Source organism: Lagopus muta, chromosome 1, assembly GCF_023343835.1.
Source record: "Lagopus muta isolate bLagMut1 chromosome 1, bLagMut1 primary, whole genome shotgun sequence".
Taxonomy (NCBI): Eukaryota; Metazoa; Chordata; class Aves; order Galliformes; family Phasianidae; genus Lagopus; species Lagopus muta.
The window spans coordinates 82,161,768-82,179,294 of NC_064433.1; the positions used below are offsets into that span (position 1 = coordinate 82,161,768).

General features: G+C 48.0%; 1 protein-coding gene across 4 annotated transcripts in view; it reads left to right on the forward strand.

Moving 5' to 3' along the window:
* LOC125689536 (limbic system associated membrane protein) overlaps positions 1-12,753 on the forward strand; it is a 957,706-nt gene extending 944,953 nt beyond the window's left edge. For all 4 annotated transcript variants that reach the window (XM_048936808.1, XM_048936828.1, XM_048936797.1 and 1 more), the window contains one exon: positions 11,107-12,753. In XM_048936808.1, the coding sequence (XP_048792765.1) occupies positions 11,107-11,204 (98 nt within the window). In that variant the 3' untranslated portion in view covers positions 11,205-12,753. The remainder of the gene's footprint in view (positions 1-11,106) is intronic.
* Positions 12,754-17,527: the final 4,774 nt, after the last annotated feature.

A 17,527-nucleotide genomic window follows, 5' to 3' on the forward strand; every position in this document is an offset into this window, starting at 1 on the left:
AAATCAAACTACCATTAAAATGAAATCCCAGAAAGTGATTTGTAAATAACATTCAAGGAGCTGAAGAAAGGAGTAAAGTAAGCCGTTGGGAATGTAGCATGGCAAAATAAATCCAATTAAACACCATTATCATATGTATTGCAAATGAAACGTGTGCTTGGATGTGAAATTGAAGTTGCTGAGGCTGTTTGGGATGTAGGTTTTTGAGGAGTTTTCCAATTCTGCGTCTTCTCTTTTAAGCAGAATTCTCCATTACAAATATTTTTGTCTGATGGAAAACCCAGGGCTCTTTCTTTTTATGATTATTTTTATTATATATCCTTAAATTCCACAGACAGGCACTGTTAATTCTTTTCATAGCCAGCCCTGTTTACTGCTGGGTTTGAATTACTAGTCCATTAAGGTAAATGATAAAGCAAAAACCGCAATCGATTTCCAACCAGATTTCCATATCAAATGCCCCTCCTAATCAAGCTGCCAAGACCACCCTGCAGAGCTTTAGTCTGTCCTTTAACACACTTCCCCCTCTGCCTTTGAAGTTGTCGTTTCATCCTTTTGCTGCTCCCTGTTCCCTGAGACCATCTTGAAGGACATCCCAGTGTGACATCACTTCTGTGAGGAGTCTTCAGGAGTCTGTGATGCCAAGCGCAGGAATATCTCCACTGACCCTGGACACACTAAGAGGATTTTGCAGAGGGAGAAAGTAGAATTTAAATTCTCATTTGGTTTCTGAAAGCTCATACCAGCTTCTGTAATGTGAGCATTCAGCACAGATATTGGTACTTTATCTCAACATTTGCTTTTACTTTGCTGTTCATCTTCAAAGAAACCTTAGGTGTAGAATTGCCTTGTTAGACCTTTTTCTCCCAATGAGTTTGTGTTCTGAGATGCTGTCCTCAGCTCTCAAACAAGCCTTTTCTCAGTGACCAAAATCACAGCCTCCTCCCTCTTCTCCCTTAATTTCCATTTCTCTAAGCCTCAGTAACACTTCCCTGCCCTGTAGGGCTTTGAGCATTAATTTAAAAGGAAGGTGTTTTGAGATGAAGAGCACTGTACTCATTGTAAGCGTTGCTATCATTAGCTAACTGCTGTGGAAACATCTTGCTTTCAGGCAGGCTAGAGACTCAGAAGAAGCTCATTCAGCTAAACACATGGAACTTGAAGGCTGTATCCGGGAAAGCTGGTAGAGCTCAGCTGATTCAGCTCTCAACTGACGTGTCCCTGGAAAAATTTCCAGCTTTCCTGATTTTGCAGCAGGGCACTCAAAATGCCCTGAAAAGTCTGGCAGGGTGGTGTTACCTAATCACATTCTCCTGTCCTCATTGTAACTTTGCTTTGTGATGGGACCTTAATGCATCCTCAAGTTGTTTTCAAAAGGGATTTTCTTCTGAAAAGGGAGAATTTTCTTATTCCTCATTATACTCAAAAAGGACAGGGCCAAGCGGGATCTGCTGAACCTCAGAAGTCTATCACTGTTATGATGTTAGCTCCATCTCCATCATCCATTGTCCCTTGCCCTCAGCCCTTTGCACATAGACTCACTCCCCTGTGATTAGCACTAAGACTAATCCTCACCGTGGCTTATCCAGACTGATAGGATTCAAAACCCATGATTCTTCCTGTCAGGAGATTCATGATGAAGACTGACCACAGAATAACCAGGAACTTTTCTCAGCAGGATTAAGCTTCAACCTTGGGAGCTCTGTGGGGCGATAATGCATTGTCCAGAGACAAGCATCCAGATCACTCCTTGGGGTCTGATCTGACATCAGTGCAGTCATGATCATCAAGAGAGCAACAAAACATTTATAGCAACAGTGTTAGCAATTAGTGGAGGAGGGGGGAGAGAAACAGAATGAGCAGTCCTGTGTTTCTGCCAAAAAGGTGTGCTGATTGGAGAATGACCCCTGATGACTACAGTCTGTAGATTGTAGCTAGTCTCCATTTAGCTGTAGCCTGTGTAGCTTGTGCTGTCACTAATGCCTTCATGGGGTGGGTGGAAGATGGGAGAATGGAGAAAAAAGATGTTCATTTGGGTCTGATGACCAGAGTGGGAAACAGAGATGTGATATTGTCTCAGTCCTCTTCTTCCTCCATGGAAATCCTAGCTGTGGAGAAAAGAGAGTTCATCTGTTGCATTGATCTCCTCCACCCATTGCTGCTCGCCTTTTGCTTCCTCCAATGCCTGGCCCTGTCAGTCCTGCTAAGCAGGCAGCTCTCATGTGAGCTGTGTGTCTTTGTTTTGGCAAAAGGATAAACATCTGAATATTTTAAAGCTAAGGAGTGAAGCATGGGGGAATACATCAGAGATTACAGCCTGTAAAGAGTTAACACATTATTTGCAGGAGGTTTGCCAACTAGGCAGTGATATGAGAAGAGTCCAGAGAAACCAGTCCTCCAAGTACAATGTGGCTGGTTAAAGAACCCATCTGTCTCGAGTCTTATTCATTGAAGTGAGAACTTGCTCTTCATTTCCAAAAAATGGTCATTGAAAACCCAAGCCTTGACAGTCTCTGAACCATATTAGTCTGTAGAGCTGGGAAAAACACAGCATAAACAAAGACCAAAATAGCCAATCTTGTACCTGGGATAGCCAGCAAAACTCAGGGCTCACCTTGCTTCTTGCTGGTGGTACCCAGCCAGATTTTCCCCTTTTTCCCAAAAGCCCATTCTCCACTGCAGAAGGGGAACAGCTCTGCAGGGTGAATCATGCAAGCCAAGCTTCTCTCATTGCTAAAGGTCAACATCCATGCTTGCCAGGTCTGCAAGCACGGTAGTGGGTGCCAAGCCTGCTGGGGCTTCATGCCAAGGGAACAGGAAGAACGAGACAGGGCAAAAGCAGAAGGCCACAGTATTGTTTGGTTTTTTTTTCCTTTTGCTTCATAGGCACCAGCCAAGCAGTGGCATTGTGTCTTATTTTGACCCTATGGTTAAAATAATATCAAAATCAAAGTGATTATAGTCCCTTCCAAAAGGGCTCATAGGAATGTAGCTGGGGAAAAAAACAGACATCTTAGAGAGAAAAGAAATGCTAAGAATTATTTCTATTACCACCGATACTAACATTGCTTCTGGAGAGCAACAGGCAGTTTCTGTTTGCTGAGACTGTTTTAAAACAACATCTTCTTCTTCCCAAAAAGTGCAAAGAAAAAACCCCAGCTTTTGTAAAGAAGAAAGAGACACAGGGGAGAAAGAGAGAAATAGCTTTATTGCTTGATCTGTTTCTGTACTTTTTGTTCATTAATTTTAATTTAGATTGATTTATTCCAGAATGAGCCCTGGATTGCATATATTTGCATAACCCTCCCTGGTAGTAATGCTGTGGAGAATCCAGCAAGTGAGGAAAAGTGGAAGCAGAGGGTAGGAACAGAGACTGCAAGTCCCAGAACAGTATTCCTCAGGGCTGGGCCCTACACTGGGACAGTGAAGGCATTTCAAGGTCTGTTTAGCCACAGGTATGGCTGTGTGCATGCAGAACAGCCCTGCAAGGCAGAGGTCAGAGCTCAGCAGGCAGGAGGGAGAGTGGAGGCTGGGTGAAACCAGTGGGGGAGAAATCACACAACTGCACTGGAGAGATTAGAAACAAACCCCCAGAAAAAAAAGCGCCATGGAATATCAGTTGTCCAGCAGGGACACTGATAGCATCAGAGCTGTAGCATGGACAGATTACCCTGCAGAGCAGAGCTCAGACAGGCCATAACCCTCCTGAGGCAGATGTCCCCTGCCTGCAGGACACTCATAACCTGATACCATCTGTGTGTTAGATGAGTTTCCGAAGCTACCAGCTGGACGTTCCTCCGCAGGGATGATGAGACTGACTTCTACCCATTGTACAACAGTGTGCCTAAATCCCCACTCTGCCTCTCGGTGAGCTGCCTGCTGAACAGACTGGGATCAAAGCGTGGAGGGCAGCAAGAAGGAGAAAGAACAGCCATTATTGTCTTGATTTAATCCTTAAGCACGCACAAAAATTCCTCTCTCCCCCATTAGAATATGGCCAAAGAGTAACTCCCACCCTCATCATCCTCCTCTCTCCCTCACTTCCATTTCCTCTCAAGAATTTGCCTAACAAATTGGCCTCCCCTCTGGTTGTTGTCCCAAGTGAACAGTCTCTCCATTCACTAACCCATGACGGTAAGTCGGTTTGGGAAGCAGCAGGTTTATCTTCCCGGCTCAGGCACTGCACCAGGCCCGCTTGCGATCCAGTTGCCATTCAGTGTCTGCTCTGCTGTTGATAAAGCACATTACACATGGCTGGGCTTGCATGATTAATACAGCTGTCTAAGCGCTCTCTCTAAAAACAAAAACAACCGGGAGAAGGGAGGTGTGGGATTTGGGAGGGAGGGGGTGCGCAGGGAAGAAAAGAACATTCCAAAGAAATCAGGCTTGCAGTAAAAGCAGAGTTCTCCTGGCAGGCCTGCCCTGCCACGGGCGAGCAGGTCTGTCAGCAGAGCATCCCAGAAGAAGGGAGAAACCTAGCAGCAAGGCAAGCAAAAGAGGAATGCATTGGCCCTTCCCCAGCGTCACCTGCATGTCCCTCTGCAATGTGGATGCATGGGCAGGAGCAAGGAGTCGGGCCATGGAGAAGGATGTGCTGTGATCAGCACAGCTCCAGTGAAGTCCAGACAGGCTGACTCCACGGTAGGTGTTACAGAAATGCATGCTTGCTGATGGGCCAGTGTACTCCTGAACTCGCTGACATGACATGCTTGGTGGTGCATCCCACTTTCTTCTCCAGCATTATCCATGCTTTAAAGCCCTGCTTGCACTGTTAGGATACTGAAGTGGCCAGGAGTCTCACACTGTGATTGTACATGCCTACACATCTGTGTGTCTACACATCCTTTGATGTGCAAACTACAAATAGCATGAAGAAATATTTACTTAGGTGTCTCCCATGCTGTAGAGGTGTACCGCAGCCTATGGGCCTGCCTTCTCATGACTTTGAGAGTTCTCGTGTTTGCTGATCAGTGAGGAAGGCCTGCAGAAGAGCTCAAGGGCAGGTCAGGGGCACCATGCTGCAGGCCCTAGAGGAGAAAGTTAAGAGGGGCAGAGACAGTGGTACAGCTGAGGTAGTGGTACAGCTGGATATCTCACATGCTGGTCACTCTCCAGCCCAACCTGGTTCTCTTTCTGCTCCAGTCTCCCCTCCAGGTACCCCTCAGTGTGTCCCTCTCTCTTTATTTCTGTTCACAACCACTCCAGTCTTTCCCTTTTACCTAGCAAACCTTGCTGAAAACAGCAAGGATGAAGTGAGTAAACAGACACACATAAATCTGATGAAAATATTAATTTTTCAAGAGGTTCCAGAGCTTCCCATTGGCAAGTCTGTGAGTGCTCTTGTTAAGGGGAGCTATGCTCTTTGTTCCCTAATGAGAAGCCAAACCATCATCGCTGCTGGTCTGCTGTGCCTTACACAAGTGCTTAAGATGTGAGCAGAGATTTTCCTATTTTAAGAAAAAAGCAAAGAAGGTTTAGATGATCCCCCCAAAAGGCTACGCTACATATTTTTTTGGATGGTTTGCTTGTAGGATGGAAGTCCTCAATTCAAAGACAATCATTCAAAGACAAAGGAGTTTTAAGTAACTGATTCCATATCAGCAATTTGCCAAATTTTTGTTGTTGTTTTTAAATAATCTCTTACAGCTGCTGGGAGAACAGAAAGGGTGGAGGACGGTTCTTAGCTATGAGATCTTTCTGATTGATATATGCATGATAGATCTGGTAATGAAAGATCTTTGTAAATTTGAAACACAGGTCTTCTAGCCACCACCAGCCTTACAGATCAGGGTGACGGTTCATTCTAGACCAGCATTACTGTGAGCCAGCTCTAGAATAAGTGGTGTAAGCAGCCATCTCTTGAAAACCATAGCCTGCTCAGAGAAATACAATTTCAGACCTCAGAGAAGGATGGGTGAGCTGCATTACAGCATGAATCTTCACTATGACATGAGATATGATAGATGAGTACTTAGTGCACCATGAATGAGCTCCAAAACATGGGAAAGAACTGTTCAGTGCTTAAAAAACCATGAGCAAATTCTGACATACATTAAACAGTGTGCTAAGATTGATAGACACCAGAGACATTTCCTTAATCTTACTGGAGAGCTGCTGCAGGGCATCCTCTATCGCTTACACAGTGGTACTTCTGCTTCTAGAAGAGAGAGTCTATTGCCAGTGCAGTTAGAGTCAAATTTTAATTACAGAAACAGAACTCCACAGATATTAACTGGTAGAGAGAATGGGGTAAAGCAGGTAATGAGCGAAATAGTTTCAACATTAAGAGCAGGGAGTGAATAAGCATGTCTTCTTCTCAAAGTAGAGGGGGACAGACTGAAAACCAGGAAGAAGAAAGCCTCAAATGAACCCTAGTAAGTAGAAGCTGCTAATCCTTAAAGCCGCAGAGTAGAGTGCAAAGCCTTGGAAGAAAGAAATTAATAACTTTCAAAGTATGACCTTGAAAATGGAATTAACAGTATTCCTCCCTTTTAAGCCTTCATGATAATAAAGATTTCATCTTCTGAAGCCCTGGCAAGAGTCAACAGAGTAGAAAAATGAGTTCTTGCAGAGGGGCTGGCAAGTGTAAAACCTAAGGCCCCTCCTTGTATCACTATGGTGCATATTCACTTTCCCTTTACCTTCTCCCTTAGAGCATTTTTTATTCCTCCCTTATTTTTGGTCCTCTTATTTGTTCACAAAGCCACTCTCCAGCCATTGCTATAAGTATAGTTAACCTATCAGCAGCAACAGAGCCTCATAGCACGGAGAGAAGCTTGAAAAACAGCTTGTGGCTCCACTTGCTTTACCATCATTCCTTCTTTTCCTTCACAGAGAAGTCCTTCTAGACTGTCCCATGCCTTCTCCTGCCCTCACCTTCAGTCAGAAACTCATGGGGTCTGATCAGCATCTTGCACAGCATTTTATCTCATGTTCTTTGAGAAGATCCCAGGGACAGTCACCAAAGCCAGGAAGAATCCTGTGGCTCTCTGACGCCCTTTGGAACTTCTCTGTGTGCCCTCCTCTATGAGCACTACAAACTTACCAAGAGCTTACCAAGTCTTACTAATGTAAATAAGATAAAAGTGGACACCAGCTGCCTCTTTTCCTGTTTCCATTTTGGTCTGTTCAGGTGATAGGACCTGGGAGCCAGTGGGATTCCAGGCTGGTGAATGTGAGTGAAACACGGAGACGCATGCTGGGTGATTGAGACCACAGCTAGGTGATTTTGTCCCTCTCTATTTAGACCAAGAACATGTCTATTCCCTGCTTGCAACCAGTACCATTCCGTTTGAGATGGCATGTAGCAAGGAAGGATGATCATAGTCAGTGGATGGAACGGAGCTGACTTAGGGTCTGGCTGCCAACTGGACAGAAGAAAGGGAGCATGGCCTCTGGCTAGCTAACCAGCATGGCTAGCTCTGCAAGGGGCTGGCTGCACTCAGACTCCCAGCTCTCCTCCTGGTGCCGGTCTATCCCATCCGACACAGGCGGCAGCACCCACTGCAGAGCCCTTGGCATTGCAGCATCCCTCCTCCAGCACCCATGGGCTGGGCTGGGCTGCTAGCCCGTTGCGAAGGGACTTTCGCGGGGCTCTGCTGAATCCTGCAATGGTGTTTTCTTCGTAGCTGCTTTATCGCTTGTTTTTCCTTTGTCTTTTCTCTTCCTTCCGCTGCCACCTGGTGGGAAGAAATGCACATTGCTTAGGGCGCAGCCATTCGCTCGCCTCTGCGCCGGCACTACAGCAGCTTTTCCTACGCCTGTGAGCCGATACAGCTACTCCATCCCACCTCAAGCACTTTGCTTGGCCTGGCCGTCCTGCGGTGTGCTGGGGAGGCTGCAGAGGGAGGAGTGAACTTTCAGGCTGCAGTCAGCAGCGAGCAGCACACCAGCCTTTCTCTTAGTGCCAGCATCTTGAAGTCACGGTAAAAGGGACACCCAATGTAATGCAGGGCCATAATATTGCTGCTGGCCACCACAGTCCCTAGAAGCTGAGGGAGGCCGTGGATGCAGAGGTCTTCAAGGAGCCTATGAGTGCCCCATCGCTGGAAATGTTCAAGGCCAGATTGGATGGAGCCCTGGGCAGCCTGAGCTGGTGGGTGGCAGCCCTGCCCATAGCACAAGGTTCGGTGGGCTTCGAGGTCCATTCCAACCCAGGCTGTGCTATGGTGCTATGATAAGTGTCTGGGCAAGGTCATGAAAGAAGCAAATTACACAACATGGAAACATTCCCCTGCCAGAGGCACTAGCCTATGATGCAGTAAGCAAGTGAGACCCTGCTGTGGGAAGGGTCATGCAGCCATAATGGCAGTGAGTGCACACAGGGCTGATGAGGCTGCTTCATGCCCAGCACAGCACAGATAGCTGAGGCTGGATGTGGTTATCCCATGGCAGCAGTCTGCCCTGCTGCACACCTCACTGTCTGCAAGCACAGAAAGGGAAATGCAATTTTACTCTCTGTTCCTTCCAGATCTGTTTGATGTGGCTGGTCATTCGGGTTCTGGGGTCCCTTAGGGGCATGTTTATGAAACACTGCTAGATAAGAGTATTAACGTATCATCCTCACAAGCCCAATTTCCCTGGCTATGATGGAAGGAACCTCCTTGTATGTTATTGCACGGCCATGGCCACAGAGGGGCTGCCCGATCGCGGGGACCTATCAGCCCAGGAGCCGTGCTGGCAGGCGGACTCCCGGAGCCCGGCTCGGGCTTACCGGGACGTGGCAGGAAAGCGCCGTAGCTCCCCTGTAGCCCCTTTTACCCGTGGGCGGGGATGCCCCATGCCTGGCGCTGGGCCCAGGATGCTCGGACGTGCTGGGGGCACCAGGGGGCGACGGAGACCGCGCTGAGTCTCGGCTTGCGGCAATTCGTGCCCATGTTTCGGTTCCCAGAGATCGGGAGGTTTTGTTTTGTGGCTGGGCTAGAGCCGGCCCGCATTTTCACAGTGCGTGCGATGCGAAATGCATTGCGGTAAGGTCAGGGATCAGGTGCAGTCGCAGGATCCCGTGCAGGTGCTGCGGTGACACAGAGAGCTCAGCAGAGGAACACAAGGACATGCAGTCATGCAGCTTGCATCCTTTCCAGCCATGGAGATGGTATCCTTGGCTCATCAGATGCCCACATGCCTACTTAGTGAAGCTCAGGGAGCAGGAGCTGCTGAGATCATCATCACCCTGCATGTCTTCCCTTATACCTATTCCCTTATACCTGCTCTGGAAGACTGTGTCCCATATCACACTGTACTATACCCTACCCTATTTACCTACCCTACCATGCCATGCCAACACACACAATTCCCAGAACCATGCAGCAATACTCAGGCAAGGTCAAACACTGCCTCTGCCTTGCTAGGTGCCTCCATAGGTACACTGTGATCCTATATGCATTGTATAGAAAAGTGGTGAGGAGGGGGCTGGTGGCTGCTTGTGTGTGTGTTACAAATGGTATTTCAGATAGAAATATAGTGTTTTAGCCACGTAGTGAAAATGAGATGGCGAAAGGCAGTTTGTGGACAGCATGCCTTGCCTGGTGAGTTGTTGGTTATTTGGTGGGTCACGTTTTGTGACTTATTAACTGCCAAAATGTGGTACAAACAATCCCAGAAAATCACTCCTCCCAACTTATTTGACCAAGAAAAATGCAGTCTCTGACACAGGGTCAGGTAAGTGCAGCAGCTGAGCTCATTCCTGAGTTCAGTGAGGAAATAAGATCCTATCATCTAAACAAAGAGGGAAACAATGCTGTAGGTTTTGTGTGACAAACTGCAAATGAACAGGGAATACCTGAAAAAAAAGAAGCCATAGATAGAATACAAATTTTCCACATAATCCACTACATTCCTATCTAATGATGAAAGAACAGCTGATCTAGAATGTGAAAAGCTACCTTAGAAAGAAATGCAACAATTGCAAGTGCCACAGAATTTATGAGCTCTGGGGAATGCCCTTTGTGGGGGGGCTGCCCAGTTGTCATTAGACAGACCTCAGCTGCTACCTGTGCTGCAGCAGAATGGAGCTCATACCACAGGCTGAGGTGGAGCAACTGCATTTGACCTGCTTGGGGCTCTTCTGAGCAGGGGTCTCAATATTTATCTATTTGATTGTTTGTTTGTTTGTTTTGCCAGTAGGGATATCTTTCTCCACAGCAGGATTGTTCTTTATATAGACTCAAATCCACCTCCACACTTCAGAATCTTATTGTGTAAAACAGTGTGCATACATGTACACACACATATATATACACACATGGAAATGATGATGAGCACGCCTTTTATGAAAACACAGCAATGCACACAGCTCTGCCTCACTATAAAGGAGAGGCTGCTGAGGCTTGTCATTGCAGGATGAATTTAAAACAGCATCGCTGCTTTTAAAGTCATCCAGGAAAGGAAACCCGTCAAGGAAAGGATGGATGAGAAGATGTCAGAAGCGTTTGCACTTAATATTCCTGGAGCAAGCCTGTGTTGTTTGTTGCTGCAGCAGAGCTCTCTTCCCTGCCCCCTCTGGCAGACCCACATGCACACACAAAGATTCATTCTCCACCCTTGCCAAAAATCCTGGTTTTGCCCCTTAGGTGCCATGCTCTCCTCCTCCCTGAATAAGGAATGGTGATGGGGAAGTCTTTGGGATGAGGACTTGACTGATTGGACCAGTATGATGCATCAGTCCCTGCAGAGCTGGTGTCTTTCTGCCAAAGAATCATAGAAAGATGATCAAATCATGGAATCATAGAAAGATTATAAAAGCATAGAATGATAGAATTATTAAGGTGAAAGGGATCTTAATGCCCATCCCATTCCAGACCCCTGCTATGAGCAGGGACACCTCCCACTGGATCAGCCTGCCCAGGGCCCCATCCAGTCTGGCCTTGAACACTAGCATGCAAAATTACACCCAAGGGTCACCCACCACAAGGATGGGGACAGAGCAGGGGATGCCGTGTTGTGAAGGTTCACGTGATGTTGGTGGCCTTGGGTTGAAGCCTTCCACTCACTCAAAGCCCCATTCCTGCGGGCTGGGTGTCACACAGGGAGAGAGTGCTGGAGCCCTGTGTCCCCAAGCCAAATGTGACGTTGTCCTCTTTTCTCTTCCCTTCTCGTACCCTGCAGGACCCGGCACGGGGAGAGTAGACAATGGCTCCGTGAGCTTGGCCGTCCCACTGTGGCTGTTGGCAGCATCCCTGCTTTGCCTACTCAGCAAGTGTTAATACAAATCAAAATTAAAAATTAATAATAATAATAATAATAATAATAATAAACCAACACGACAACAACAACAACAACGACGACAACACACAAAACAAAACGCATTATACAGGAGACAGAGCGAAGAGAGGGGAGAGAGAAAAAAGAGGGGGAGAGAAGAAGTGAGAGGACCGTTTCAATCACAACAACTTCTGCCTGTTCAGGAGCAAAGAGGGGGGAGAGGAAAAATCACAGCAGGACCACTCAGCAACGCTTACATGATTTCCGACTGCCGGCCGTCACAGCACCGACCTCACAAGGAGAGAGGCAAACGGGGCACCCGCAGGGCCCATGGAGCCACAGGATGCTGCGCTTCATCCACATCGATGACACCGAGCTGAGCAAAAAGAAGATCCCTTTTCTTTTCTCTCCTCCTTGCTGTTTTCCATACTCCTCACCTGCCTTCCTCCCTCCCTCCTCTTTCTTTCTTGTGCAGAAAGAGGTCTTTGCTTCAGTGTCTATAGCCACTTAACTTTTTGGATGCCCTTGGTCATTTTTGTGAGCCGATGCTCAGGCACTTCATACTTTTGGGAAGAAAAAAAAAAAAAGGAAAAAAAAAATCATGAACAGAGCAAGTTATCAAAGCTCTCTGCGCACTGGTGTCCTATGAAGAACCCCTTCCTCTCTTCACATCATCCCATGCTCCTGTGCACTTTGCTAAATGCTTTCTGTCCTGCACCCTCCCTCATGCAACATCCCGCTCTGACCTGAAGGAAAGCTATGTCCTTCCAACCCAGCCTGCTCTTTTATTTGCTTTTTTGATTCTCTCCTTCTCCCCCTCAATTTGGCCAAGTGTCTTTCTCCAGTGTGTGCCTGCGTGCGTGCGTGCATGCGTGTATGTGTGGCCCTCGTGCTCTGTCTTCTCTTTCTCTCTTTCTCCTGCTCTCTCTAAGCATGCTGAAGAACAGTCCATGTGTACATACACCCATCCCACTGTAGATAACGTCCTGCCTTGTCAGTGTGAGACCGCATGCTGAGAGATCTCTTGGACTGAGAAGAGGGCTGAGGAGAGAGGAGCATCTGCAGCTCAGGGCCCCATGTTGGCCCCTCTCCAGAGTGCCTGGTCACCTTGACAGCAGGAGTCATTCTGCATCCTTTCTTCACCTTTTTTTCCCTCCCACCCACACCCGTCTGGCTCTCAGCCTTCATGTACCAGCAGAGCAGCTCATGTGGGTGTGAACCCCACAGTGTGATGGTTCCTAAATAGAACCAATGCCCCCTTCTGTTGTTGTCTTACTGTGTGTTTACACCGCTGCCAGGATGAAGCTCACTTTGCAGCTTACACATACAAAACAAACTGGGTCAGAAGATGTCCAGGACCTATGAATGTAAGAATAAAAACAAATATCAGATCCAAAATTCTGGGCTTAGCCAGAAGGGGCTTCAAGTGGTACAGTGAAGAAGTAGGCTACACTCTTGCCTCTTCCTGTGTGGAGGGTGCTGGGCCTGCTGGAGAGGGCTGTTGCTTCCAAGCAAATCCCCTGGAAATGCCATGCAAGTGCTTGGCACTGCCAGGCCATGTGGGCATAGCAGCATCATGCCCAGCAGCTTGCACATCCCAAGGCCTGGTGCCTTCCTCCTGGCTGCCAGGCTCAGCTTTTGGGGCAGCAGCCAGCAGGCAATTCAGCAGGCAGCCTGGGTGAGTGAGGAAATGAGAAAGGCTGAGGGGTGGATAGTGGCAGACTTACTGTAGGCCTGCTGTGGGCTTGAGTGATGTTATATTATGCTCAGTCTCCAGGCCTTGGTGCCATCATGTCCCATATCCCTCGGAGTATTTGTATGCCCCTGTCACTGTGTCTGCATTTCAGGAGATCTGTGTCACCCAGCACGTTGGTCACAGCTCCAGATTTCCTGCTGTAGCAAAGGCTCCTTGTCCTCTGCGGGGTGACCCTGCAGCTGCAGGCTGATGCTGCTCCCGAATCTGGGAGTGGGAAAACTCCACATGGCCAGCATGTCTGGGTCCCCCTGGATCTGTTGTCACCAGGCTGCCCTTCCGGTCTGGGTTAAGTCCTTCCTGTTTAGATTGAGGGTTCTCTTCCATGGCAGCCTGTTGGTCACTGTGGGGTCTGTCCTGTATCTTGTCCTGCACAGGTCAGAGCCCTGTTGGGGTGCTGCTTGCATGCTATGTCCTCATGGGTTTGGGTGTTTTGAAGAGTTTTGAGGAGATTATTATTTTTTTGAAGAAAGCACACAGGTTTTTGCTTTAAAGACAAATATGTTACAAAAAGCAGGACACCCAATTGCTGAAGCCATCTTCTTCGCTGCAGGAAATGGCCACAACCTCGATGCTGGCTTCTGGTCTTTCCTGCAGGATGTCCACAGATTCATGTCCTGGTTGTGTGGCTGTGAGGCAGGCTTACAGCAGATCTATCCCAGGTGTGCCCCATGGGTGCTGCAGGCACTCCACTCTGCCAGATCTCTAGCAGGTATTACTCAGAGCATCTGCCAAGATAAGAGCTCAGATGAACAGGGGATACATAAGGTCAGCTGCTCTCCCTTCCTTTGGCCATATCTCAAGCCCTTTCTTCTAGAGCTCTCTTTCTCTGCATTCACGTTCCTGCCTCCCCATCCCCTGCAGATAGCTATGCTCTTGCCTCCTACTGCCTCTTGTCTGCCTCTAGACTGGAGAGGGGGGTTTGGAACAGGACACCAGTTCCTTGAGCTTGTCAGTGTCATTGTGTTTGGTCAATGGAGATTTAACATTTAGTGTTATAAAAAGAAGCGAACGAAATGAAAAAAAAAAAATAAAAAAAATTGTATTTCTTCTACCGGTTTGTAAATATTCCAGGAGTTACATGAAATGTCTGGTAATGTCCAAGCAGAGGAACAAAGACTTAGATTTAATATATGGCCCCGTACTTGCTAGCAGATTTCAAACCCTTTTGGATGGCCAAGCGGAGGGTGGAGGCAAGTCTTTCTGGAAGGAGCTGGGCAGCGGGAGTGCTACCTCAGCCTCCCACAGCATTGCTTGGCACATCTGGCGGGTGGCAGGCAAAGCAGGCAGTATGGGACTCTGCATCTGAAGCCTGTACCATGGCACTTGTGCTCATTTTTGTTCATTTCCAGCCCCGCAGCTGGCTGGTATGTTGCTCAGTGATGCACCCCCCCCCCTCCTCCTCTCTTCACCAGTGACGTTGTGTCGCCTCATGCTAGCACTGAGTGCATGTTAACGTGCCATTCATGAAGATTTCATTGGTGACATGCATTGTGTCGAGAGTTGGTCTTTGTCTGCACAACTTTCTTACGCCACTGACTGTCGCTGCTTAGGCAGACCTCATGTACTGCTGCCTGCTCCCCTCTTGGTCAAAAAAAGCCTGAATCCCATCAGTGATCCTTAGCTCTGGGTGCATCCTGGCCATGCCCCCAGACCACTTGGCTGAGCAATCTCATTTGCAACATCCGAGCCCCCAGCACAGATCAAGTTAGTCATGCCGTCATCTGAATGGGAGCTACACGTCTGGAAAGGATCTTGGGGGAGCAACAGAGAGTTCTGAGGATTCAAGAGCATTTTGGGAAGAGGATTTGGGAAGTCAGAGGAGTTGCATTTGAGTCCTCCTCAACCTGCCATTGTTCAGCTCCATCTTGTGCTACATCTTCTTCCTCCCCTAATGATGGAGATCATGGGCAAGGATAACAACTCTTCTCCACCCACACCTCTGATCCAAGCACACTGACTGGTCACCCACACCATCACAGTGCTTGATGTGATGTAGCAACAGTGACAGTCTTGTGGAGGTCGTAGTGGGTGAGAAGTTCTCCCCCTCTCTCTTCTCCTGCTGCATGATCTCACCGCTTCTCTGGCTCCAGAATTCCTTGAGCTAGGGATGCTAGAAGTGAACTGTCCCGTGGAAAGAGCAGCATGCCAGGCAGGGAAGCAGAGGTGAAACTGGATGGTAATTTCCAAGGTGTGATGGTAGTGGAAATGGGTAAGGACGAGTGCTGCCCGTCATCCACGCACAGAGCTCCTAGGCATACCAGCGGGCAGACTGTGCCTCTCAGCACTGGTCATAAAGTGGCTTCATTTCCAGCGGGATACCCTGAAGATATTTTATTTTAAACTGCATGACTCCTGCTACAAAGAGCTGTGTCACACCATTAAAGCCTCTTTCTCTTTTCCTTCTTGCAACTTGCTAGAATGGTGCTCACGTAGATCCTGCATCCCCCCAAAGTTTCTGCTTGGCTCCCATCAGGCCAGGCTGAGATATTTACTGTGGGAAAGCAGAAGTCAGCTGGGGGAGGATATGTAGGTGAGGCCCTCTGTATCTCTGCAGCGTAGGGAGATGTGGTGGCAATGAGATCAGCCAAAACAGGGCTTGGGAAAAACGAGCATCTCTCCAGGTTAGCCCAGAAGGGTGGCAAGTGAAGAGTCCTTCCTTTGTTGCAGATTGAGGTCACTTCTATGCTGCAGTGCCTCAGCCTGCCTTGGTAAGCCCTGCAGAGGCACCCAGGCAACGGAGAGGAAGGGGCAATGCATGTCAGAAGGTCACAGGACCATACCCCAGGTGCAGTTCCTAGGTAGGGCAGGACCCCCTTCCCCTCCCCCTCATCCTCCCTCTCATTCTCCCCCTTCCCTTCCCTTCCCTTCCCTTCCCTTCCCTTCCCTTCCCTTCCCTTCCCTTCCCTTCCCTTCCCTTCCCTTCCCTTCCCTTCCCTTCCCTTCCCTTCCCTTCCCTTCCCTTCCCTTCCCTTCCCTTCCCTTCCCTTCCCTTCCCTTCCCTTCCCTTCCCTTCCCTTCCCTTCCCTTCCCTTCCCTTCCCTTCCCTTCCCTTCCCTTCCCTTCCCTTCCCTTCCCTTCCCTTCCCTTCCCTTCCCTTCCCTTCCCTTCCCTTCCCTTCCCTTCCTCACCCTGCCCCCACATAGATATGTCTGTATAGCCCATGCATAGATGGGTGCAAGGATCAGGTCAACCTGGAAGCCACTCTGTGAGCACAGCACCTCCCAGCCAGGACTGCTCTCCAGACTGTCACACACAGGCACACACACACACCCTGTGTCCTCTGCTGTCCTCTGCCACACAAAGCCTAACATGTGCATGCTCCTGGTGATGGCTCCGTCTGTCCGGCACACAGTGAACTCCTGTGCACGTGCAGGAGCACAAACGTGCGAGGACAGGGAGGAGGGGGGCAGAGGGCAAGTGCCTGCCCTGCGGGGCCACCGTCACCCACAAACTTTTCAGCTCTCCCAGCTGGAGCCAGGTTTCATCCTCTAGACCTTGAGAACAAAGGCCAGTCCCTTCTTGCTGCACGGCGGGGTGGTTAGAACTCTCCTCATTAACAGTGTTATATACATATAAATATATATATATATCTATATCTTTATATATATTTTTCCCCAGCACTGTAGACATGAGCTGAACTTCTCTTTAACAAAACGAGAAAAGGGCCATTTTATTTTTCGCCATTGGTTTGTTTTTGGAACTAGCTCTGTGAAAGGCAACTCTAAAAGCGCAAGTGTGTATGTAGTGGAAGCGATCAGAAATGAAACCACCCAACCAGTGAATGAGCCAAACCCAGTGATGAAAACAAACAAACAAAAAAAGAAGCTTTTTATTTTTTCTTTTCTCAATGTATTTAACTTCTGTTATCTTGTTTCTGTTTCTTTACATGTATGAATGCTCTGCTCTTCTGTGATCTTAAAAAAAAAAAATACAAAAAAATACAAAAATGAAATAAACGTGAAAAGGAGGTGATGTTCCTTCGTTTCCCCTCCCTTCCTTGAGTACCCTGCCTTGTCTCTTCTCCGAGTCTGTCTGCTGGTGGCTTCTCTGCTGCACAGGGTCTTGGCAATGCTGAGGTCCTGGTCCATGCGCACTGAAGCTCAGAGTGAAGGTAAGGCAGCAAAATCCTGGCACACACAATCTCTGTTTTCATTAACATTTTAAATGGTTATTTTTAATGGTACATTTAACTAAGAGTAACTTATCCATGGGAAGAGAATTTGGCTGTTAACACTGGCATCTGCTTAACAAACTGAAGCTTTGCATTTGGTGAGGCGTGAGCATAACACCAATAGCATTACTTGCTAAGAGTAGACTCATTAGCATTAATTGCTGCAGTTAGTACCACAAAGAGCTGCCCGTATCTGTAACAGCAGTTATTATATGTACCCCATTCTCCACTGGAAAAGGCACATAGGAAGTTACTAGCAGTGATGCAGACATACCAGCAAATGAAGATCCAAATTCTTGGCACTTAACTCAAAAAAACCATCCACAGGTGTAATAAAGGGGATGAGGTGTTCTGGGGTCGGTGTTCTTCAGCCTTCCTTGCTGGAGGACTGTGTTCAA